We start from the raw sequence: 27,012 nt of genomic DNA, 5'->3' as shown, positions 1-27,012 counted from the left end.
AGAGCCCTGTTCAAACACCAACCATGTCCCCTTCATTTTTCCCTCTTGTTGTGGCCTTTCATATCCCACCTCATTTGTGGTGCCTTTCATCTCGCCAACATATTGTGGCTCCTCTCATTTCTCCCTTATATTGTGGGTCCTTCTTGTCTTCCTTTCATATTGTGGCCCCTTACCTCTCATTATATTGTGGCCTCTTATCTCTCCTCATATTGAGCCCCCTCATCTCCCTTCATATTGTGGTCTTTCATATTCCACCTCACATTGTGGCACCTCTCATTTCCTCCTTACATTGTGGGTCCATCTTGTTTCCCTTTCATATTGTGGCCCTTCATCTTCCTTCATATTGTGGCCTCTCATTTCCCACTTTTATTGTGACCTTATGAACTTCCCTTCCTATTGTGACTTCTCATCTCCCCTCATGTTATGGCCTCTCATCTCTCCACATATTGTGGCCTCTCATCTCCCTTCATACCATGATCCCTCTCATCTCCAACTCATATTGTGGCCCCCATCATCTCCGCTCACATTGTGGTGCCTCATTTCAACGGATATTGTGGCATTTCATCTCTAATATTGTGGTCACTCATCTCCCGCTCTTATTGTGACTCCTCTGATCTATCTCATATTGTGGCCTCTCATTTCCCTTCATATTGTGGCCCCTCATCTCCTCTCACATTGTGGTCTCTCATCTCCCCTCAAATTGTGGTCTCTCATCTCCCCTCAAATTGTGGCCTCTCATCTCCCCTCATATTGTGGCCTCTCATCTCCCTTCATACTGTGACTCCTCTCATCTCCTACTCCTATTGTAGCCCCCTCATATCCCCCTTTTATTGTGACCCCTATCATCTCCCACCTCATATTATGGCCCCTATCATCTTCACTCACATTGTGGTTCCTCATTGCAACTGATATTGTGGCATTTCATCTCTCATATTGTGGTTCATTCATCTCCCCCTCTGAATGTGACCCCTCTGATATCCCTCCTCATATTGTGTCCCATCTCTTCTCTCCCTTTATTTTTATCTTCCTCTCCTCTTTGCAGTGCAAAAAATAAACGCCAGATACTCACCTGTCCCCATTCCCCCACAGTTTTCCTGCTGTGTTCAGGCAATCACATAATCATATAGTGCCTGCTGACATGAGGCACATAGTAGCAGAGACATGCTGCGGGGAGCTGATGGATGCAGTCACAAGGGTGTAGTCTGTGGTGTTGGGGAGGAGTCAGATACAATGGGGACAGAGTCAGCGGTTGTCAGGACCCACTTGTGAAATCACTTGTGAAATTGCCAGTATCCCTGTGGAACAGTCCAACCCTGGCTATTAAAAAATAAAATGTAGCCATTGTCTGTCCTTTCAGAAAATAAAATGAAAATGGAAGAGTCACTACAGAATATAAGGGTCTCTTTACAAAGTATATAAAAAATGGTAAGAACTAATGTTCTTTGCTTTTGAATGTGAACGCAATGGCTAACTTTCTGCTGAGGAATTTGACTTCCATGTATGGACTTTTTATACCTTCGTTTTGAGCTGTATAACGTGTACGAGGCAGCAGGTTATAGAGGAGATGGAAGCAGCAGTAGGTGGATGTTAAGTGATTTTATTATTTTAATAAAGAGTTACTGAATATATGTAAACTTTTTATAGGGACATTTAGCTGGACTTAGCAGTAGTAGTAGTAGTCAGTTTTCTGGCGTACAAGCCCTAACAGATTCGCAATGCCTTGCAAACATTCCCCGGAATTGTGATTAATTTTCCCTTTACATAACCTCAACTCCAAGTGGATGTGGGGGGGAGTAAAGGGGTGTGACTGGTGGTGGAGTGTGCCAGCGTAGGGTGTTCCTACCCTGTGCCCATGCACCCGCAGAATTTATGCCAGCACCACCAGATACATCAAGAGGTCGGACCCTACAGATTAGACCCTACTTGCACCAGAGGTACTTGGAGCAGGCAGAGACGGAACATGTTCTCCCCCTACTTTCCTTATTTGTAAAGGTCTGCAGTACCAAAGAATCCTGCGATAGCAGCTTTACAATCAAGGTATTACTGACAGCTGGAATTCTGCAGTGACCACACTTTTCAGAAGTATGTAGGAAAATGTAATGTTCTCTGTCAACAAGACTTTAGAACTAGTTATTTGTGTGCTTGTTTTCATTGACAGACCACACTTTGCAGAAGTAAAAAGTATAATCAGATTGCCGGTCAGATACTGAAAGGATGTAGATCTCCCCCAGATTGCTCACTTGAGAAAATACAGATTGTTTCTCAGCAGACAACTATGTTTGCTGAATATTGTTTAAGTGCCATGCATTGGGCTGGATTTTTTAGGAAATGGCAATAGGCTGCTAGTGGGACATGCCATTCCCATTCCCTCCAGTCCACACCTTGTGGAAATACTTGGGGCAACTCAATGACTGGGATTGTCCTCATTAGGGATGTAAATGAAGTGTGCTGTTAGAGCAGACAATGACAGAACTTGGCCAGAGAGCTAGGAAGGTGTTGGCTCCTGCTGGAGACTGTGTGAACTATCTGTTATTTTATGTGGGGAAACCAATTTCTAGTTAGTTAGCGCCCAGACGAGCAGGTATTTATTTTATGTTTTCTGTGCTGAAATTGAATACCACTGTTAGTGAATAAAATTCAACATTTGGACTATTAACCTTGATGTCTGTGTCATTGCCAACAATCCAGCATCCCCAGACCCTGACAGTAGGAAAATGGCCTATGTTATAGATGCACCACAAAAAGATGGTGAACTCTGTCGGACCTGTGCAGGTAAGGGACACATTCATGATTTCAGGATGCACAATTTGAGTGAATCGCAGTGCGCAGCATTATACGCGGACAATGAACCTTCAGTGAACTTCAGTGACTTGGTAAGTAAATGTGCCCCAATATTCTCTGAGAACAAGACTTCAGAAACAGCTATTTGTGTGCTATGTTTACACACTTTTCACAAGTAGGTAGGAAAATGCAATATTCTTTGACAACAAGACTTCAGAAATTCTGTGTTTTTCCAAAAATTAGTGGCTATTATTTTTTTGCTCCTAAAGAGGCACTAGGATTAATAGTTTATATAAGTTCAGACGTATACCAACCAAGTTGCATTCAGCCCTAAACCCCTGATGACGCCGTGAACGGCGAAACATGTCGGGTGGGCTAGGTTGAGCAAGTGTGTGTGTGTTTTTTAATAGCAACAGGCCGACTATAGGGAAATGTAGCTTGCTATAAGTTTACATAGGGAAATGCAAAATAGCAGCCTGGTAGAAATCCTGATACTAAGGACATAACTTGCTGGGAATAGCTAGGAGGCCTTTATCAACAAACCCTCATCATCTAGCTCAGCTACCGATAATCCTTGGGGAGAACTGATCAACTCCCCCTGGAACATTTATAACGTTCTGACTGTTGAATCCATAAGCCCCTTAGCTCCAGCATCCTCCCATATGTTTGCCTTTTTGCACACCTTTTAATGTGTCTTCTTTTGGTTCTTATAAATTAAAATAATAAAGGTTACATTTTAACTTTAGCCCTGGTGGAAACAGGGTATTTTTGGTCGCAAGCCATGTGACTAATGGAGTTTGAAAATATATAATTGAGTATCCCATCCACCATGGGTCAGTACTATGTTTAGGGTCCAATTAATGAATTCCCTCCTCTTTTGAAGGGAAACTGGCTTTGTAAAGAGGCACTAGGTCTTATTCTTAGGGGATGTCTTATTATTCCATGAACTAAAATTGACATTTATCGTTGAACAAAAATTCAATATTTATTAATCAGCATAAAATGTTTAATTCCATCAAGAAAGTCTTGTGCCTCTAATTTCCATATACAACATATATTCCATATACAACAATTTATGGTACAGTTTAACAATCCCGGTATTTATGAACAAAAAGCAACATTTTTTATTTCAGGACCATTATGTCATGCTCTCTAACATCCTTATGACTCTTTAAACTCTGAATTTCGTGCTGAATTTATGGTTCCTCAATTTTTATTGGAAGCATTAGCCCCCCATTAGCACGTTTACCAATTTCCCTTAATGAGCACTTCTTCAGGTCACTGCTCTTAGCACATTTGCAATGCAAGTGTCAATGATTTTACCCCAAGAATTCTTCATCAATGTCATAACCTCTTGCAGTTTGTAAATGATCTACTATTACTAATGTAGGTCTTATTTTCAGGGGAGGATATATATTTCTAAGCTTGAAAAAATATAGCACTAGGCCTTATTTTCAGAGTATGTCTTATTTTTGGGGCAACAGGGTATTTTTGGGGCGTTATTTTAACTGAGTGACCACACTTTTCAGAAGTGGTTGGGAAAATGCAGTATTCGCTGACAGGAGCAACTTTGCAAACAAGGGATGATTAATGATGCTGATATATACTTTTCTGTGGCCAAATACTTGACAGAGAAAGGATTTACAAGATCTTGCTGATTGATGCAGTACATGCTAACAATCAGGACTGGTCTTTGCAAGTATTGCTATAGAATCCAGTATAGTCACTAAGAATATCCTTGCACTAATGCAGTTCTTTTGAGTGCCCTTATAAGGGCAATTATTTCCGATTTCTATCTATGACTTATAATAGGAGCTCAATAATGCGTATAAAGCTTTTCCTGGATGTTTCCTGTTTGTAATGGCATCTGGACTTGTTACAAGCCCAGCCAATCACAGGCATACCTACAGAGGACAAGTCTATGGTTGCTTTTGCAGTCAATCAAGCAACTTTATGGGCATTGATACAGAATAATGATGTGTGTTCGGTTTCCGGGTCCATGTGTGCAGAACACGTAAAATTCAGCACAGACCCAAACTTTGTCGTTCGGGTCCAGTCATCACTGAAAATTTAGACTTAGATTGGTTATTTGAACCATTCAGCTATACTTGGAATTGTTCTATATGATGGGGCTTCTTTCAGGGCTTTACATACTTTACAATATTCAGTCACCCAAGATTTTTCATTTTTTACTGGCTTATAACTAGACCTCCAGTTAAAATACTGTTGATATTTTTGATCATCTTTCTCCAGACTGAGGAGGTAAGAAGCCAATTCTTTGGGACTAGAAAAATCATCTACATGAATAAAGGAGTCTGGTGGGGCAAAACGTTCATAGTTTTTACGTGGAAGACCCATAACAACTGGAACTGTTCCTGCAATGAATGAATTTTTCCAGAATTTTTCTGTAATATAATCTTCGTGAACTGAATTCTCAAAAGCAAGGTAAAACTTATATGTGGACAGAGTTTGCAAAGTTTGATTTCTTGGAAGAACTAAATGACCTTTTCCATAGACATCTACTTTGATATGCTTTTTTAACTCTGTATAATACTCAACTCTCTGTTTTGCCTTCCAGTTACTTGCTACCCAAGCAACCAATCGGGTCTTCTGCGGAATAGTAAAATTTTCTTTTTCATCAGACTTTTCCAACCATCCATAGGGAGTAAAGATGTCAGAATCTGCCCTAAAGGACATGGTCATATTGATGAGATTGTCCATGATGGTGAGATTTTTCAAATATTGTGGTGGCTCCAGACTAAACCAGATCCAATACTGATTGGGAGGCCTTGGCCCTTGTGGTAATTGAGAGTTGCTCCATACATCTCTGTGGCTGATAACAACAGCTTTGGCCACTGAATACATACTGCGGTTAAGTGTAAAAAAGCAATGAGATGAATCAACTAATGGAGGACATTGATTGAGAGGAAACGTATGTCCTAAAGGCCATGTCCAAATAAGAATAACAGTAACTGAAGACTGATTTGACAACTTTAACTGATCTTGTGGTGCTGCCCTTGGATGGTCTGGTAGGACAGTTTTTAATGGAGGGATTGAACAGTTCCATGACATTTTAACATTAGGCTTTGGAGGATGACTTTTGTACTCAGGAGTTTTTTCACTATAGTAAAATGTACATAATACAAAAATACAATAACTGTATATAGCCAAAAATAGAATGATCCAGCTTGTTTTTGGTAAGTTGTTTGGACAGCTCATTGAAAACATATGGCGTGATTGCTCAGGAAAGTCAAAAGCCACTTGAAGATGTTCACAACGCTTATGTCTTTACTTTTCGAACCCAGGGTTGTGCTTAAAAAAAGAAGAAAATTGAAGTTAAACTTTACAAATCATACCAATAGTTGTAACAAATTATTGAAAAGAAGATCTGCATAATGAATAAATGAAGAATGAAAATTCAATGTATCACACAATATTTGATATTTCACACAAAGCTATTGTCTTTGGTTTGTTGGTTACTGGTGACGAGTTCTCTTTAAACGAAATCTACCATTAAAATCAAGCATGATAAACCAGAATGTAAGGAGCATACAGATGATCCATGCTATTAAAGGCAGCACCTCATGGTTCCGCACAAAGTCTTAACCCCTTATCACCGACACTAGTTTTCAGCTCAATGACCAGACTCGATTTTTCAAATCTGACATGTCTCACGATAATTGGTTATAACTTCGGAACGCTTTAACATATCCGGGTGATTTTGAGAATATTTTCTCGTGACACATTCTACTTCATGTTAGTTATAAAATTTAAGTGATAAATTTTGCGTTTCGTTCTGAAAAAAAGTGAAACTTTGGCAAAAGTTTGTAAAAATTCTTAATTTTCCAAGTTTGAAATGTTCTGGTTTCCAGACAAGATGTAAAACTACCCAAAAAGTTTGATAATTAACATTTACAGAATATCTGCTTTATGTTGGGATGATATATTATGCTTCTGGTCATTTTTCTAGGATGTTATGAGGTGCAGAACTTTAGGTGCGATTTTTCTTATTTTCATGAAAATTGCTAAAACTCACATTTTGAGGGACAACTCAGCTTTCAGGTGACTTTGAGAGGCCTAAATAATAGTAAAACCCCATAAATTACCTCACTATAGAAACTTCACCCCTCAACGTATGTAAAACAACTTCTATTAAGTCTATTAACCCTTTAAGTGTTTCACATGGGTTAAAAAATATGGACTTGCGATTTAGAAACTATAGAATTTTTTTGGAAAATACATTCATTTAGGCCAAAACTGACATTTTCAGAATAAATTACATGATGAAACGCACTGCAAGGCTTGATGCCCAATTCCTCCAGAGTGTAGTGATACCCCATATGTGGTGGTAAACTGCTGTACGGGCACACGGCCGAGTATAGAATGAATGGAGGCGCCATTCACAGCAGATTTGTATTGTCACATTGTACGACCTATACATTTTTATTTTTTTTGGTAATGCAAACATATGAGGGCTTATTATGTACGGGATGAGATACAATGTATAGATAATTTATTTTGGGAGTCCAAAGGTTATTCATGAGATTTTATTAACTATTTCAAGGGGGACACAAACAAAATCATCAATTTTTATTTTGGATTGTTAGCATTTTTTTCCCCCCGCTCACCGTAATGTAAAAATAATATTTTATCTTTTTTTTTTTTTTTTAAATACTTTTTATTAGAACCAAAGCATTACATTTTCATCAAGACAAATTGAAATACAGCATATTCATATACAATGCACGCTGGTTCCATTTTTTTTTTCCATATTGAAACTTCAAACGCATCCCAAACCATAGGATGGCAACCACAACTTTAACTAAACAGTATAATTCGGCCTGGTAGGGTACTTATTTTACTTTTACACTCTTACCTGTGTATTTGTAGTATAAAATATATTTTTATTTTCTTATTCTCTCTATCCTAGATTATACATATATAAATCATTCTTTAATGCGGTCTAAGTATGAAGATTCCAAAACAACATATTGTGATGAGGCCTTGTAATGGTTAGATTGAAGCCATAGCTTCCAGTTTTTGTAAAAATTTTTCTGATTTCCTTCCATAAAAGCTACTGATCTCTCCAATATACAATTGTTATTTACCCTATTGGATAATTCTCCAAAAGATGGTATTTTATCTGTTTTCCATAACGTTGCTATAAGAGATATTGCAGTAACAGTAATATGAAATATCACTACCCTTTCATCTGGAGATAGATCTGCGAGTCCCGCCCCTATTAATACCATAGCAGGATTTAGGGGTAGATTATACTTCAGAATGTTTTCTATCATTTTTTCATTTTGTTGCCAGAAATTGGTAAGAACTGGGCATGCCCAAAATACATGTAATATCGTACCTGGAGATTTTAGGCACCTCCAGCATTTGTTTGATGATGTTGGAAATATTTTAGATAGTTTGCTGGGAGTATAATACCACCTATAGAGAATTTTCCGTCGCATTTCTAGATGCATTGTACATTTGGATACAGTAGTGGGAAGTCTAAACATGAATTCCCAATTCTCAGGTGTAAGAGTGAGATTCAAATCTCTTTCCCAATGTTTCACACATTGCATTTGTTCCATTGTGTGTATATTATCTAGTGCATGGTATATCAACGACACACCTTTAACATGTTTAGTGAGGTGGAAGAATTTTGATTCAAAAATAGTTTTATTGTCCCAACTAGACTTTGGAATTTTTGCTAAAAAATGTCTAATTCGTAGGTATTTGTAAAAGTCGTTTTTATGAACTTGATACTTTAAGCATACATCAGAAAAGGCCATTAGGTGATCCTTTTCCCAGATAATATCAATTTTGTGAATGCCTTTTTGTATCCATTCATTTACATCCAAGTCATCAACTAGATGGGCTAATATGTCGCATGGCATGTCCGTCACTTTTAATGAGAACATTTTTTGATCTGTTGAGTATTTTTTCCATATATTATATCCTGCCTTTGCCGTGGATAAGTTTGGGATATTGTCACGGCCCTCTATTGCTAATGCCCATAATCTAGTGGTCATTGAGGTTTTTATGTCCACCTCATTCTCAATCTGCACCCAGTGTTTCGTTGTTTTTTCCAAACACCAATATCTTGTTTGCTCTAAGATTGCTGCTACATAATAATTGCTTATGTTTGGTAATCCCAAACCCCCTTTAGAATGTGGTCTGTACAGTATGTTAGCTGCTACTCTCGGTTTGGTGTTTAGCCAAATATATTTGTTTAGGATATTTTGGAGCTTAGAGAGGAATTTTTTTGATACAGGTATAGGAACGTTTCTAAACATATATGTAATCTTTGGGAGGACCATCATCTTTATGGTGGCTATTCTGCCAATCCATGATATCCAATGTCTAGAGTAATCTTTTACTTCAGCTTCAATCTGTGGAATGAGGGCAGAGTAGTTAAAGGAGAAGGTGTTTTTACTTGGAAAAGCTAGTTTGATTCCCAGGTATTGAATTTGACCATCTGCCCATACGTAAGGGTATATGTCTTGAAGAAAGGATTTTGTTAAGTCTGGTATATTCATTCCCAATATTAGTGATTTGGTTGCATTCAACTTATAGTAAGAAACTCTACTAAACTGATCTATTAATAAAGAGACTGCTGCTAAGGATTTTACAGGTTGTGTAAGGGCTATAATAACATCGTCTGCAAACAATCCAATTTTGTGACATACCTTTCCTATTTTAATACCTGAAATCGCTTTTGAATTTCTAATGGCTTCTGCCAGTGGTTCCATCACCATTGTGAAGATCAGCGGTGAAAGGGGGCACCCCTGCCGGGTCCCATTGGTGATTAGGAAGGGTTGGGAAGAATAACCTGACATGGAAACATATGCTGATGGACTAGTATATAATGCCATAATGCCTAGTATAGCTTTTTGTGAGAAACCAAATTTTTCTAACACCAGCCTTAAATACCCCCAGTGCACCCTATCGAACGCCTTCTCCGCATCTAGCGATAAGAGCAGAGAAGGCGTCCGACTTTTTTCCAATATTTCAATTAAATTAATAAACCTTCTAGTGCCGTCTGAGGAAATTCATCCCCTGACAAAGCCCACCTGGTCTCTATGTATGAGCTCCGGCAAAAGAAGAGCCAACCTGTCTGCCATTATTTTGGCATATAGCTTTAGGTCAGTATTAAGTAATGAAATTGGGCGGAAGTTGGCCGGTTTGTCTGGGGTCTTGCCCGGTTTTGGGAGGGTTATTATTGAGGCAGCTAACATTTCCTTGGGAATATATCCTGTGTCTTGGATGCTTTTAAACAATGTCTCTATATGTGGAACTAGCATAGATGCATGAGTCTTATAATATTCGTTAGTTAGTCCGTCTGGCCCAGGGGCCTTATTTAATTTTAGGGACTTAATAGCCTTCTTAATTTCTTCCTCTTTAATAGGTGCAGCTATTTTCTCTGTTTGTTCTATTGAAAGTGTGGGAAGTTTTACTGATTTTAAGAACCTTTGCATTTCAGGTTCAGAGGGTTGTACTGTAGAATCATCTAATTTCAGATTGTATAGATTTGAATAATATTTGGCCATTTCTTCTGCTATTTGTGTCGGGTCAAATACTTTTTCGCCCTTTGCATTTAAAATAAAAGGGATTCTATTCTGTGCTTCTCTCTTTTTTATTTGGTTAGCTAGTAATCTACTAGCCTTGTTTCCTAGTGCATACTGTCTAGCTTTCATCTTTTTTAATGCCTTTTCATATTTGTAAGAGTCTAGTTGTTTTAATTGATTTTGCAGAATATCTATCATTTCCGCTCTATGCGAGCAAAATTTATTTTTATTTAGAGCACTGAGTAATGTAAGGCCAGACAGTATGTGTAAGCGCATTTCATCATTAGCTTTCTTGTTTGCTGCTGCTATATTCATAAAGTGACCTCTTACATACATTTTATGGGCGCACCACAATTTGGGGCCTATATTCTCAGGTGTTAAGTTTTCTGTAAAGAAGTCAGATATTACTTTTTGCGTTCTATCTTGGAATTTAGGTATGTGTAATAAAAAGTTATTCAACCTCCAATGACTGGAGCGAGCTTTAAAATGTTGCTCCTCTATCTCTATATGTATCGGAGCATGATCTGACCAACTTATCACGTCAATTCTTGATGACCTTATTCTACTAAAAAGTAGGTGGTCCGCTAAGAAGAGGTCTATTCTAGAGTACATCTTATGGGGATGAGAATAGAATGAAAAATCTTTTTCCGTCGGATGTTGTAATCTCCACACATCCAGATAAGCTTCTTGGTGAGTTATTTGGTATAATTCTGACGCTCTATCTGGGTGTGAGGGATTGGAGGTATCCACCGATGGCCACATTGGCATATTAAAGTCTCCTGCACATAAAACAGAGCCTTGTTTATGTCTGTTAATTATTGCAAACAATTTTTAAAAAAATTTTGGTTGTTTTTTGTTTGGCGCGTATACTGAGACAATTGTGTACATTGTATTGTTAATTGTGCATATCAATATTACATATCTCCCCAATGTGTCCAATATCTTATCTATTATCGTAAATGCCACTGAATTTTTAACTGCTATCAAGACTCCTTTTTTCTTGTCTATTGCAGGGGCAGCATAGATATTAGAAAATTGCTTGTGATGCAATCGATGTATGTCCCCTTGATTAATATGTGTCTCCTGGGCACACAATATATCTGCTTTAGACTGTAATGCTTCCTTCCACATTCTTGCCCTCTTATATGGACTGTTTAGGCCCTTCACATTAATTGAGGTGATTCTAATTACCATATTTTAAAGTGTGACGTGAAAATTGTCTGTTTCTAGGATTGAGGTAGTGCATTTTTTGCACATGAAATCCATATTTAGCACATATGTGTTATTCTCTACCAGCCTTTGAACCATAACATAATAAAAAAACATAAAATACACAGTGGTAAAAACAGTTACCAAACTAAAGTATAGTACGATCCTATACCAGGATCTCTGGGGAAAATTAAACACGGATGCCAGACACTTGGAACTAGCATTCAACCGTGACCCGACCCCCCCTTGTACCCTTTGACAAATTTTCAAATGGTTAATGCGAAAATATGTCATCTTGGATGCCCAGTATTGGGTCATCTATTCAGAAAATAACCTTACAGTCATGATTTCTTTACTGGATGCCACTCCTCTTCAATATGTAGAGAAGCCGAACCGGTCTGTACGCCCTCTTCTGTTAGCAAGTCCCATTCTTTGAGAAGCTGTACAAGTTTTGCTGGTGATGTTATCACTATTTGCTTGCCATCTTTAGAAATTATCATTTTTACGGGAAATCCCCATTTGTATGGGATATGATGAGCCCGTAGGATTTTAGCCGCCTCCTGAAATTCTCTTCTTCTTGCCAATGTTGTTGCAGATAAGTCCGCGAATAAAGCAATGTCTTTGAATCTTTCAGGCAAATCTATATTATTTCTTGCTTCTCTCATCAGCTTTTCTTTAAAATGGTAGAAATGTAATCGGGCTATGACATCCCTAGGGGTTGAAGCAGGTAGGGATTTGGCTTTAGGGAGCCTGTGTACCCGATCGATCAGTAGATCTGCTTGCGGTGTTTCAGGTAATATGGTCACAAAATAGTCCATTAGGAATTCCGCTAGTGCCTCTGGTTTTATGGATTCCGGAATCCCACGGAAACGGACATTGTTCCTGCGGGATCTATCTTCCATGTCAGCAAGTTTTAGGCGCAATTCTCTGACTTCTTCCTCCATATTGTTGCTCACATCTACTAGCTCATTATGAGCTGTTGTAAATTCCGCCATTTTAGTTTCCATATGAGATGTACGTTCACCCAAAGCATTACACTCACTCTGAAATACATGTATGGCAGCTTGGATATCTTTTTGCAGAGAAGATCTCAGTTCTCCTAGCAATGATTTTAACACATCTTCTGCCACTGTAACAGACGTGGCACCTGCTGTATGGGTTGCAGGGGTTAAATATTGTTGGCTCACCTGCTGGCCTGGTGTCTGCCTTGAGAAGCTCCCTCCCGGGCTGTTATGTGGAGTCCCTCTGTCTTCAGGCAGAGACTGCTGGAATACTCCGAGGTGCTGGGTATTTTGTGCAGGCAGGAAGGGTGATGAGCTCTCCGATGATCGCTGTGAAGTCAGCGGGGATCTTCCGTCTTGCGGGGAGGATGCATGTTCCCGTGCGCTGCCGGCACCATTTTGGGAGCGCGTAGATGGAAAAAACTCGGTGAGTTTAGCGGGTCCTGCTCTTTTTCTAGGCTTCCCCATTCCTCGTGGGAGATGTGGAGTTAGTAGGGGTACTGTAGGATTCGGGTTTTATCCCAAAAACTTGCCGCTTAGTGCCGCTCGGAGTCAGGTCTCACGGAGCTATGAGATGCACGTCTCACTCCATGAGCTGCCGGCCACGCCCCCATAATATTTTATCTTTATTCTCTGGTTCACTACGATTGCGGTGTTACCTCATTTATATAGTTTTTCTTATTTTTGCTCAATTTTCCTGAGCAAAACCAATATTGGAGAAAATCGCATTGTTTTTACTATTGACAACTTTTCAGGGCCATAACTTCTGTATTTTTCTGTTGTCGGATATGGTTGAGGGCTGTTCTTTTCAGTCGTATCATATTAGGGAACGTAACTTTTTTTCATCACTTTTTAGAACATTTTTTGTGATGGTGTTTGATGAAAAATTGTATATTATGGGAAGTTTTTCGAGTTTTTTTTTACGTAGTTCACCGAGCGGGTTCAATATTGATTTAGATTTATTGTACAGATTAATACGGACGCAGTGATACCAAATATGTATGTGTTTTTGTGTTTTATTTACTTTATTTGCATTTTATGTGCTGGGGAGATTATGGGACTTTTATTTTATTTATTTATTTAATTATATTATAAAAAGATTTTTTTTTTTTTAACTTTTTTACATTTTCTACTTCTTGGCTTGAATAAGCGATCATCCGATCGCTTATTCAAGCCTTTACACTTCAATACACTTGTATTGCAGTGTATAGTGTAAGTAACTGAGCATGCCGCACATGCTCAGTTACTTACAGCCGGGTCCTGCCAGGAAGGCAGAACCCGGCGGGGAGAGAAGCCTGCATCCTCGGGTCACTCGTCGGGACCCGGGGCAGTGGCAGGAGGGATCGGATCCCCCGGTAAGCACACCGGGGGGGTCCGATCCACGGGGGACACAGTTGCACGCCGCGGTCATGCTTGACCGCGGCGTGTAAGGGGTTAAACACCCGGGATCAGAGTTTTTCCGATCCCGGGTGTTAGTGCCGGGTCTGGGCTGTGATATCACAGCCTGACACCGGCACCAGCGAGACCCGGTGTCCCGAAATCTTCTTCTGACGCGCCGCCGTAGAAAGGCGTACGCGTCAGAAGAAGTACCCTCAATGACCGCCGTAAAAAGCCGATACAGCGGTCATTAAGGGGTTAAAATAGTGTTGTGCCTACTATAGCACAGCTGAAACTGGTAAGCTTTATCTCACCTCTTCCTTACAATCCACTCTGTATTGTGATAAATTTGGCAAACGGACTTGCTACGATTTACTACTTTAATGTAGTCAATTGTAAAGCACTTTCAAATTAGAAACATGGGGCCACATGGGTAGTAGTTGTGCAACAGTTAGCCAGAATTATCACAAGTTACAACCATCTGTGATAAGTTAATTTCCTGCCTCTTATTAATCACTTTACTTTAACACAGCTTAGGCGCAATTTTGGCGCAGTTTCGGCGCAATGTCAGATTTGGGCACTTACATGTGATCCTGCTACAAGCTCCTCTCTGCTTCTTTCTCAAACCCAGCATGAGAATAACCCTCACAGCAGAGCCCAGGTGTGTGACACCCTGCACCCAGTGATCTTGTCAGTAGAGGCTTCTCCTGGAGGGGATGCCACAGTGCTGGTCTCCTGCTGCACTCCTGTAATTCTGCCCAGTATCCCCCACAGACACCAGTTGGGTCATCCTGCTACACCGTGGAGACTTGTCTGTACTATCTGCAAAATTCTGCAAACTTTTCTCCTGTCCTGCGCTGAGCTGAGGATTTTGCAGAATGTTTTGTAAATAGAAGGTGATGACCTGTAAATAGAGTCTGCAGCTCCTGTCTGTAATATCTGTATTATCTGCACTAGTGTCTGCAGTTTCTGTACTAGTGTCTGCAGTGTCTCTACTAGTGTCTGCAGTGTCTGGCTAAGCTCTGCTGCTGGGGATGAGCTGCTCTGCATAAGAGCTCAGTGCTACTTCTCAGTTAACACCACCTTCGGGCTGGAGTTTTTTTTTTGCGCCCGTTTTTGCGCCTGAATGAAAAGTCGCAAGTGATGAATATTATTAGGTGCAACAAAACATCTGGATTGGTAAGATAAATGGGGGAAACCTGATTATTTTTGCTGCGCTTCTAGTTTGGCGTTTATTCACAAAAATGGCGTAAAAACATGAAAAGATGCAAAAACAACAGAAAAAACAAGTGATACATGTGGCCCCTGGTTTAAAGTGTAACCGTCATTCTAAGCAAAAAAACATAAAAAACATAATTCTGCCCCAGGTGTCCTTGGGAATAATTACTCAAAGTATTTTGTGTCTCGGTCCTCATTTAGTACCTTTTTGGGCCCATAGCAACCAGGGTTTCCAGCTCTCAAAAGAACTACAATCAGCAAGATGGAGGGGCGGGACATGCCTACTCTCACCTCATCACAAGCACAAGCTGCTGACCAATGACACCATATCTATCTATCTATCTATCTATCTCATATCTATCTAGTCATATCTATCATCTAGTAAAAGTAAAACTTCAGCACAGCACATAAGGTGACAGCTTGAAGACTTGGAGAGCCTCTCCAACTATTTCCTGCAGTGGATTGTGAGGTGATGGGGGAGGGGGCTTTGATCGATCTGCATCTTGTGTCTGTGTGGATTATTTGTTTACATGCAAGTGTAGGGAAAGCTGAGGGAAAGATAAGTGTAGTTGTTTTGTTACTACATTAGTTAGGGCTTCTCTCTGCACATGAGTGCTGGAGCAGTGAGCCATGAGGTAATCAGCTGTGAGCAGAGAAAGGACAGGTGGGTGTGTTTAGTCTGCTCAGTGAAGACGGAATGTGCCGAGCAACAGCCATTTGAGGAGTCACTAACTACAGGGGGAAGTCTGCAGAATACAAGAGGAAGGAGCAAGATTCAGGTAACGAATCCAATTGCAAAAGGGCGTAAAATTACCTGCCCTACAACATATCAAAAGTTTTTTGAAATGACGGTTACACTTTAAGAGTTAGTAAAACGGTCCCTGCCCTTGCCAAACTGTATTTTGAGCAAGTGTGGAGGGCGACAAAAAACTCCATTTATGATGGTTTAAACCAGTTAAACCATCATAGCATAATTCATACATTTAAAATAACAACCTGCCTCCTATACCAACTAATCATTTTCAATTATAAATGTGTCCTAAAAGTGATAGAATAATATTTACAGATTTGCCACTGGCAAACTAAATTACCCATATCCAGACACATAATTGTGTATTTAAAACGTAACTATTATTTTTGTGTCTGCTAATAAAGCCAAAATTAATGGCAGATTTAGGTACTCAAACTACTACAGTAATTAAAAACACAGTGTCACACATACCCGTAGGTGTAGCCAGGCTGAGTGAACTAGTGATGTGTCTGTTGAAGTACTGTCAATGGTTGTTATACTTGTGGCTGTGCACCGCAGGGTGTCCGTTTATAATTATTATCACTCACTCCTGTGTCAGTGTAGGTATCAGTGGAATATCACAGTCACAACAGCTCTGATGTGGCTAAAAGTTAACTGGTTGTGGTAAGTGGCAACCTCACTGACACATGTGTAGGGGATATTGCAACTGAAAATGCTTGTTGCATCAAATGACCACTGCGCCAGCTCAATTTACTGTCTCAGATTGTATGTGTTGTGTATACACTGGGGGCTAATCCTGATACTATACTACTATCGTTCTAAGGATCCCAGCTGCAGACTGTTTCTAAATTTCACATCATTCGTACGATAGTCCTAAAATAGGCAGATCGGGGTAGCGCTGTCTACTCCCAGGTCTCTGATTAAGCACACTCTACAGACTCTGTCACAGCTCACATTATCATTGACTCTATTGCACACATTCACACTTAGGTCCCTAGTATGAACAATTGTTTAAAAATGCATAGCATAATTCATACATTTAAAATAACAACCTGCCTCCTGTACCAACTAATCATTTTCAAAACAAAAACATTTGGATGCTCAGTGTAGCAATCTTTTCGTATCAAGATCTACACACGTGGACAAAATTCCTGGTATGTATGTTGTATGGGACTGTAGCCAAACTCCCTGGACGTGGGTGTAGGAGAAAAATTGATGACAAATCAAAGAGACAAATTAGACGAATGGTAACAAAAGAGCCCAGAAAAACTTCTAAAGAGATAAAAGGGGAACTTCAAGTTTCAGGAACATCAGTGTCAATTTGCACCATCCGTTGTTGTTTTATCCAAAGTGGACTTAATGGGAGACGACCAAGGAGGACAGCATTATTGAAAACAAATCATAAAATTGCAAGGAATTTGCAAAACTACATGGTGACAAGCCACAAAGCTTCTGCGAGAATGTCCTACAGACAGATGAGGCTGAAATCTAACTTTTTCAGCTCTATGTTCACAGATCTGTGCAGGGTACAATTAAGACTCAAGACTTTTAAGGGATTCTAGAAATTGGCTGTCCAGTGATAGAAGGTTGCAACAGGATATTGACACATAGCTAAAAACAGCCAATATGGCTAAAATCTAAATTTTTAAAGTTGGGGATTTATCGATCTCCATTTACATACTATAAGATATCTTGTCATAAATAATCTAAGTTTTCTGATCCATTGAGCCAATTATGTCACACATACTACCCAAAATTAACACATCTGGTGTAGGGGGATGTTAATTCAAAAATAATACCACAATTACACAATATATGCAATAAATATGCATTATTTATAAGCACTTAGAGCACTTACCCTCTTTTCCCTATTTTAAATAACTAATCATATTGGGTGAATAGTATAGTATATTTTTTGCTACAAAGCTGCACTAGTCACCCCAGTATATGTACCAGCCATTTATTATTATTTTTATTATTATTATTATTATTAGTGACGTGGCCTGAAAAAGGACTTGTGACTGGGGCATTTTAGCAAATTTTTGTACGTGGCGGTTTAAGGACCATAACTTTTCTTTTTGTGTGCTACCTTAAAAATTTTTGTGGTGTTTTTTTCGGGACACATAGAGCTAGTTAAAACATAATAAAAGTGTAAAGATTTGTTTTTTATATTTAGTTTTAGTTGGAGTTAAAATTGGAAAAAGCTTTTTTTTTAATTTTCAAATTAATTCAAATGTATTTTCAATGTGAATGTATTCTTCATAAATATTTATTCATATTTTGAGTGTGTGTGATTTTACTTTCTATTTCCCTCATCAGGTCACAAAAGACCATTGGGGGGACATTTTCACAGTTTTTTTTCTTTAACTTTATTCTTTTTCTTTTCCACTTTTTCCCCTGTAACTGAGGGATCTGTAAGAGCCTCAGGGTGCGGTCACATGTCGCGTTTAACGCATGCGTTTAAAAACGCATTGCAATAGCTGGAGAGTAATTTGCCTAATTAAACAGCTGCTAACACCTGTGTTTACAAAACACATCCGTTAACGCATTGTTAACGCATGCGTTAACATCGCGGTTAACGCATGTGGTTGTTAACACATTGTTAATGCATTGTTAACATCGCGGTTAACGCATGCGTTTTGTAAACACAAGTGTTAAGAGGTGTTTAATTAGGCAAATCACTTTTCAGCTATTCCAATGCGTTTTTAAACGCATGCGTTAAACGCGACGTGTGACCGCACCCTCAGTTACAGGGGAAATGACCACCTGTCACTGGTGATTCTGATCAGAGCTGGACTGGGCCTAATTAGACCCGGCAGCTCTGGTTAACCCCTTTAGACACGGCAGTCATGTGACTTGCACAGTCTTTAGAGCCTTTGATTTGTACATTCTGTGTTTCAGATTAGCAGTATGCTGGGGATGAAAACAATATATGGGTCTCTATGCACTTTAAACTTGTTTAATGAAATTGACCTAAATTTAAAAAAAATTAGAAATTTTTTATATATTTTTGTATTTGTTCTATATGCGTTTTACACTTATCCATCCCATTGACCTTGTTTTTATATAATACACTTGTATGTATGTACCTTTGTATATGCTGCATTATGTACTTTTGTGTTTGCATATGTACTAATATGGTATTGCAATCATGCCTTATAGATTTTTATTATGTGTTGTTATTGTCATTCATCACTATTGTATGTGTAGGTTCTAATTTCCTTATTATTCACTTGCACTTTTACACTTTAGTCACTGGGTGGCAATGTTCACTTAAGAAGTGTCTGCGCTGTTATTGTGTCACACGCGACCCTTTTGTGGCGCAGCTGCTCTGGTCTTCATGCGACACAAATTAGGGGTCCTGCCGTCAAACTGATTCGGTCCGAGCGCCGCATTTAACTTTCGAATTGTGTCGCACATCCTATGTTAAAGGTGCACCAAAAATAGATGGTGAACTCTGTCGGAACTGAGCGGGGAAGCGACACATTCATAATTTTTGGCGCCTGATCTTAGTGAATCGGTCGCATCCAGCATTATAGATGGACAATGCACTTTTAGTGAACTCTAATGACTTTGTAAATAAATTACTTTATAACTGTGTGTAGATTCTGATATGCTGAACTCCTCGCTGCCAGTAACCAGAGAGAGTACACCCTTGACAGAACATCCTACACGATCGGCTCCTTTGGTCTGTATCCATACACTTTTATACTGCCCTCTTGCTCATCCCTGTTTGATGGCTATTGGATTCAGTGTAATAGGAGAGAGTCTCCACAAATATTTTGTTAGTATACATTGTTACCTTATGTGGCCCCTGTATTTTCTGTGTTTTGTTCCTCGATTTTTTATGTCGTTTTAGATTTGTTATCTAATACCGTATTTTTCAGACTATAAAAAATCCTTTGGTTTTCTCAAAAATCAAAGGTGCGGCTTATAGTCCAGTGTGTCTTATATATGAACTGTTCTTACAGACAACAGGTGCCTTGAACTGTGCACAGGTCTGCCACCTGCTGGTCATTCACCCTTACAATCAGGTGCGCCTTATATATGAACTGTTCTTACAGACAACAGGTGCCTTGAACTGTGCACAGGTCTGCCACTTGCTGGTCATTCATCCTTATAATCAGGTGCGCCTTATAATCCAGTGCACCTTATATATAAACCTTGACGTTTTAGCAGGCATTTATTGATGGTGCGCCTTATAATCTGGTGCGCCTTATAGTCCAAAAAATACGGTAATAATATCTTATGCTTCCACTTACATGCAATTTGTGTGCTGTCTTGGATTTCTACAGGTTTGTTCTTAAGTTGAATTTGTATGTAAGTCAGAACTGTATACAGGTGGTCCCCTACTTAAAAACACTTACAGATGACCCCTAGTTACAAACAGACCTCTGGTAATTGATAATTAACTGTACTTTAGCCCTAGGGTACAATAACGGTTATCTGGTGTGTCTGCAATGAAGATTTATTATTAATCCTGGTTCTGATGATAACTCAACATTTTTAAAATCCAATTGTCACAGAGACCAAAAAAAAATTGTCTGGAGTTATAATGATAAAATATATAGTTCTGACTTACATACAAATTCAACTTAAGAACAAACCTACAGAACCTATCTTATACATAACCCGGGGACTGCCTGTATATCATAATTGTAACCCCAGACAAATATTTTTTGGTCTCTGTGACAATTGGATTTTAAAAATGTTGGGTTGTCATAAGAACCAGGATTAACAATAAAGCTTTATTACATACACCTTTGATAACTTTTACAGCTTTTTATTGTAGCCTAGGACTAAAGTACAGTAAATTACCAACATCAAGAGGTTCGTTTGTAACTAGGGGTTGTTTGTAAGTCGGGTGTTCTTAAGTAGGGGACTGCCTGTAATTAGTATCTAATTTAGTAATTTAGTCAGTTGAAAAGCAGAATATTAAGAATTTTTGAAAATGGTGAAGTTTTCTTATCAAGTTTTTTTTATCCAAACATAAATCAATGCAAAACATATAAAACAAAATTGAGTACTACACTGAAGTACAACATGTCATGAAAGGTTATTACTAGAGATGAGCGAACATACTCGTCCGAGCTTGATGCTCGTTCGAGCATTAGCGTACTCGAAACTGCTCGTTGCTCGGACGAATACTTCGCCCGCTGCTTGTGGCTGGGCTTGCTGGCACTAGTAGTGCAGCTAGTACCATATTGTGAGGAATTTGCAGGGGGACTTGCGACCATTGTGTTTAGCTCTTAGTGACACACATATCCACCTCAAACACCGAAGTGGGACAATTTATTAGGGGTTTGAGTAGAATTAGGCAGAGTCTGCTGATTTTTTTTTTTTTTTTAGCTGTATTTCATTTTATAGCTCAAACACATCTTGCAAAGCAGTGTGCTCTCATTGTAGGCTACAAAATAGCCATAGGAGAACCCCAACGGCTTACTTAGGCCTACAATAGCGTTATATTTTCCTTTTTTTTGTTTGCTTGTGGCTGGGCTTGCTGGCACTAGTAGTGCAGCTAGTACCATACTGTGAGGAATTTGCTGGGAGACCTGCGACCGTTGCGTTTAGCTCTTAGTGACACGCATATCCAGGCATGGCACATGAGTTAAATCTCATAGTTCAGCGTTTCCTCAAGACATACCCCAATCTGTCTGATTTGCTCACGAAGGTGCGCCGCATCTGTGCGCATTTCAGGAAGTCCAGCACAGATGCTGCCACTCTCAGGGCAGCACAGCGCCGCCTCCAACTGCCCGCTCACCGACTGTTGTGCGACGTGCCCACGAGGTGGAATTCAACACTAACCATGTTATCCAGAGTTTACCAGCAGCGCAGAGCGATTGTAGACTGCCAGATGTCAACTTCCACCAGAACTGGTAGTCAGGTCAGTCAGCTTCCTCAAGTCTACAATGAGGAGTGGACGTGGATGTCTGATATCTGTCAGGTGCTGAGTAACTTTGAGGAGTCAACACAGATGGTCAGTGGTGATGCCGCCATCATCAGCCTCACCATCCCGCTGCTTGGCCTGTTGAAAAACTCTCTGATCAGCATGAAGTCGGAAGCTTTGCGCTCGTCACAAGAGACGGGGGAAGAAGATTCCCTTGTTGATAGCCAGAGCACCCTCCCGTCTGTTTCTTAGCGCATATCGGAGGAGGTGGAGGAGGAAGAGGAGGAGAATGTTGGCGAGACAGAAGAGGGGACCATTGTTCAGTCCTTCACTGTTCAGCGTGTATGGGCAGAAGAAGAGGAGTTGGAGGAGGAGGAAATGGACAGTCAGGCCAGTGAGGGGAGTGAATTCTTGCGCGTTGGGACTCTGGCGCATATGGCAGATTTCATGCTAGGCTGCCTATCCCGTGACCCTCGCGTTCAAAAAATTTATTCCAGCACCGATTACTGGGTATTCACTCTCCTGGACCCACGGTACAAGGAGAGGAAAGGAGTGTGAGAATGCATGAATGCCAGCAGGCCCTGGTGCACAAGCTGAAACAGTATTTCCCTTCTGACAGCGCTAGCGGCAGAGGGCGTACTTCTGCGGGACAAGTAGCGAGGGAGAGTTGGCGAGCAGGCAGCTTGTCCAGCACTGGCAGGGGTACGCTTTACAAGGCCTTTGCCAGTTTTATGTCACCCCAGCAAGACACTGTCACCTGTCCCCAGTCTCGGCAGAGTAGGGCTGATCTTTACAGAAAGATGGTGAGGGAGTACGTAGCTGACCATACCATCATCCTAAATGATCACACAGCTCCCTACAACTACTGGGTTTCAAAGCTGGACATGTGGCACGAACTGGCACTGTACGCCTTGGAGGTTCTTGCCTGCCCTGCCGCTAGCGTGTTGTCCGAGCGGGTTTTCAGTGCAGCTGGTGGCATCATCACCGATAAGCGTACACGCCTGTCGACTGACAGGCTGACGCTTATCAAGATGAATAAAGCCTGGATTTCTCCGCATTTCCATTCTCCACCAGGTGAAAGAAGCTGAACCTGAATAATGTATGCACTCCTCCTCCTCACTGTCCTCCTTCTCCTCCTCTTTGTACACTAAAGCAGAGGAAACTGGCTATTTTTTTGCCAGGGCCAACTGGCTCTGGCTATAGTACTCTATGTATTTAATTTTTCTGGAGGGCCAACTACCCTGTCCTCTGTTTTAAACAATTTTTGGGAGTGCCACATACAGGCACTCAATCTATGTAATTTTCTGGAGGACCAGCTACCTGCTCCTCTGGTTTGAAAACTTTTTTGGACTGCCACATACAGGCACTCAATTTATTTAATCTTTTTGGAGGACCAGCTACCTGCTCCTCTGGTTTGAAAACTTTTTTGGACTGCCACATACAGGCACTCAATCTATGTAATTTTTCTGGAGGACAAGCTACCTGCTCCTCTGGTTTGAAAACTTTTTTGGACTGCCACATACAGGCACTATCCAAATTAAATTGTCTCCATAGCAGCCTCCACGCGTCGTCTTTTTAGCTGCCTTCACACGTTGTCTCCATTGCTACCTCCACACGTCATCGCCATAGCTGCCTCCAAAAGTAGTCCATATAGCTGCCTCCATACATGGTCCCCTTATCAAACGAGCTGTGTCAGGCAGAATTTTGGATTGTTTTCATGGCTTCCATGTTAACTTTGTCGCCACCCTGCTGTGTAATCCACAAAATATACTGGCAAACTTATCATTTACCAATATTATTTCAGCGCTTCTTGCGCATCTGTTTACATTCCCCTCACCCGCCAGAACCCAAACTTATAAGAACGCTACTACACTTGATCTTATACAAAAGGTTCTTAGAAGTGCTGTTTGGGGAGTAGCCTAGAGACAGGGGCTTGGATTGGCAAAAGCTCGACGGGCAGCGGAGCGCCAGCTCCATCCCAAGATCCAACTAACATAGTTTTAACTGCAGCACCTTTAATCTACTACTAGTTCACTGCCTCCATACATGGTCCCCTTATCAAACGAGCTGTGTCAGGCAGAATTTTGGGTTGTTTTCATGGCTTCCTCATCAAACTTGTTAACTTTGTCGCCACCCTGCTGTGTAATCCACAAAATATACTGGCAAACTTTTATCATTTACCAATATTATTTCAGCGCTTCTTGCGCATCTGTTTACATTCCCCTCACCCGCCAGAACCCAAACTTATAAGAACGCTACTACACTTGATCTTATACAAAAGGTTCTTAGAAGTGCTGTTTGGGGAGTAGCCTAGAGACAGGGGCTTGGATTGGCGAAACTCGCCTGGCAGCGGAGCGCCAGCTCCATCGCAAGATCCAACTAACATAGTTTTAACTGCAGCACCTTTAATCTACTACTAGTTCACTGCCTCCATACATGGTCCCCTTATCAAACGAGCTGTGTCAGGCAGAATTTTGGATTGTTTTCATGGCTTCCTCATCAAACTTGTTAACTTTGTCGCCACCCTGCTGTGTAATCCACAAAATATACTGGCAAACTTTTATCATTTACCGATATTATTTGAGCGCTTCTTGCTCACCTCCTTTGGTTCCTCTCTGCCACCCATTGGTTTTAAGCCTGAGTCCATTTGGGGTATGTTGCCAAGACACTCTCTAGCCTGCCGCTGCTGCCGCTGCCTCTGCATAGTCCACTATAGTGTCAGGGTCAATTATTCGATGTTTTAGATGCTATCTAGCCTCATTCGGTCACTCTGTCATGGCCATGCTGTTGCCCATAATTTTGGCATAATGGTGCGATTAAGCAGCCTCAGAGGAATCCATGCATGCTGCCCCTGCTGTTTCCTGTTTCAATCCTTTTCTGAGGTTCCCAAGTGCTTGGCCAAGCTTCCCTGTGCAGATCCTTGGTCCCCTTGAAAAATGCTCAAGTCTCCCATTGACTTCAATGGGGCTCGTTATTCGAGACGAGCACTCGAGCATCGGGAAAAGTTCGTCTCGAATAACGAGTACCCGAGCATTTTAGTGCTCGCTCATCTCTAGTTATTACCTGACAAAATGACATATACCACTTGTGAAAACTAGAGGGTGACAAATGAGCTTGGTGACTCAGGGGTAAAACAGTTAAAGAAGCAATCCATTGGCATGGGCATTGAGAAAAAGACTCAATAAATAGGCTAAACCACTTCTAAATAACATGAGATGAGTTGACCCCTTTCTTTATACCATCTTAATAATACCTTGTTGCAGGAACACTCCGTACTATTATGTCAAAAGCTGCAGGTGTCAGCTATATATTACTGCAATATGAGATATCTGTGGCACCTTCCAGGGGGATACAATCCTCCTTGATGACAGGTTATGCCAGATCCTGTCCTGGGCAGGATCTGACTGTAACCCCCTGCACAGGCGTCAGTATAGTGGCTTGAACAAGCAAATTTCTGATCGTTTGTTTAAGTCCAAGTATGAAAGTTAAAAAATTTTTATAATAGACACATACAGTACAAATCCATAAAACAACACAAATACACAAAAAATATACATATATATTTTGTATACCTGTGCATTAAAAAATTCTGGTTTTGGAAGGAAGGGGTTAAACAATGATCCCCTAAGCTAAAATATTTTATAACACAATGTCATTGTGGATTAACTGTTGTATTCGGACAACTACTTCTAAAACTACTACTACTAAAAATGATCTTCCAAAAAGTACTAATTACTATATATACTTGAGTCTAAGCCTAGGTTGTCAGCACTAAAAAATGTGCTGAAAACCCAAACTCGGCTTATACTGGAGTAAAAAAAAATATAGGTTTTATCAGGTTTTTGTGGTAAAATTAGGGGCCTCAGCTTATACTTGGGTCGGCTTATACTTGAGTATATAAGGTAGTTCCAGAATAAACAAATAGCTGGACAGTTTTTTGGTAAATTTTATGGTTGAGAAGAAAAGCACCTACCTCCCCTTTATATATGAGGCTGAGCTATTAATTAACAGGTTTAATACAGACTCACATCCCCCTCCACCCATTCCCTCCATACCTTGCAGGTTTATTGCTGGATCAGGAAGCCCATCCATGGATCTGTAAAAGAGGCTTTGAATTTCTTTTCCCTATAACAGCCCAGCCTTGTTCTCTTCTTCAGGTACTTACTGTAATATGTGGATCGTTCCCCAGTCTATGTGCTCTTTGTACCTATCTAAGTACAATATTACTTCCAGCTCAGACTTAGAAAGTGCATTGTCATGAATCTTTATAGGATGCTTCTTTTTTAATTCTAGAAACAAGAATTGGTTGGATTTAACTACGTTTTGCTAGGTAAGGATTAGAGATGAGCGAACATACTCGTGGCTCGGACGAATATTTCACCAGCTCGAGAAAATGGCATTTCCTGCCGTTTTGATTTTTGGCGGCCAATAACAGAGCCAATCACAAGCCAGGAGACTCTGCAGTACACCCAGTATCACGTGGTACAATTACATGTTGATAGCAGTGGTTGGCTGGCCTGATCAGGTGACCCTGGAATAGACTAACCCCTGTCTGGGTGGCGTTAGGGATAGAGCTGCTGCTGGTCAGGTAAAGCGTTAGGGTGTTCTAGTAGATTAGTGTTAGGCAGGAGTGATTCTCCAAGAACCCAACAGCCCTTGTTAGGGGTACAATAGCGTTATTTTTTTTTAATTATTTTCTAGTGCAGCTACTACCATATTGTGACGAATTTGCATTTATCTTAGTGACACACATATCCATTTAAAACAGCTAAGTGGAAAATCTATTGGGGGTTTAATTTAATTAGGCACAGTCTGACGATTTTTTTTTTTTTGAAAGTGAAAGTCACAGCACAAAATCCTTTTGTGCGCTGTCAGTGGTGCAAATGCAATTTTATGTAGCTTAGTCTGCCTGCTACTGTTTAGCAAGCTAGGCTCCAGAAATCCCAATCCACATTCTCTCTGCCGGTGAAGCGTACTATATGTCATGTGTGGCATAATCAAAAAGGGTCTTTTGTTTACATCAATACCGGGACATTTAAAAAAAAATGTCTGTGTTGGTTAGAAACTAGCCATAGCAATCATCTTCTGAGGTTGCTGTCTTATTTATTCTGCATGTTTTGTTCTTCTATAAATCCCCAAAAAAACAAACATAAAAAAAATTACAGTTTATATTTCTCTTTTGTCTATAAAATAGACTTTTATTTGGAAAATGTTGAACCCGAG

At 40.2% G+C, this 27,012-nt stretch overlaps 1 protein-coding gene across 1 annotated transcript; it reads right to left on the bottom strand.

Annotated features, from left to right (window-relative positions):
* Positions 1-3,826: 3,826 nt before the first annotated feature.
* Positions 3,827-25,947, bottom strand: LOC140068990 (4-galactosyl-N-acetylglucosaminide 3-alpha-L-fucosyltransferase FUT6-like). Its single transcript, XM_072114336.1, has 2 exons — positions 25,845-25,947; positions 3,827-6,093 (listed from the first exon to the last, which is right to left on the bottom strand). The coding sequence occupies exon 2, from the start codon at positions 6,007-6,009 to the stop codon at positions 4,867-4,869; it is 1,143 nt and encodes a 380-aa protein (XP_071970437.1). The 5' UTR covers positions 6,010-6,093; positions 25,845-25,947; the 3' UTR covers positions 3,827-4,866.
* Positions 25,948-27,012: the final 1,065 nt, after the last annotated feature.

Source organism: Engystomops pustulosus, chromosome 7, assembly GCF_040894005.1.
Source record: "Engystomops pustulosus chromosome 7, aEngPut4.maternal, whole genome shotgun sequence".
NCBI classification, from domain to species: Eukaryota; Metazoa; Chordata; class Amphibia; order Anura; family Leptodactylidae; genus Engystomops; species Engystomops pustulosus.
The sequence above is the reverse complement of the archived record's forward strand: the minus strand, read 5'-3'. Positions and strand labels throughout refer to the sequence as shown.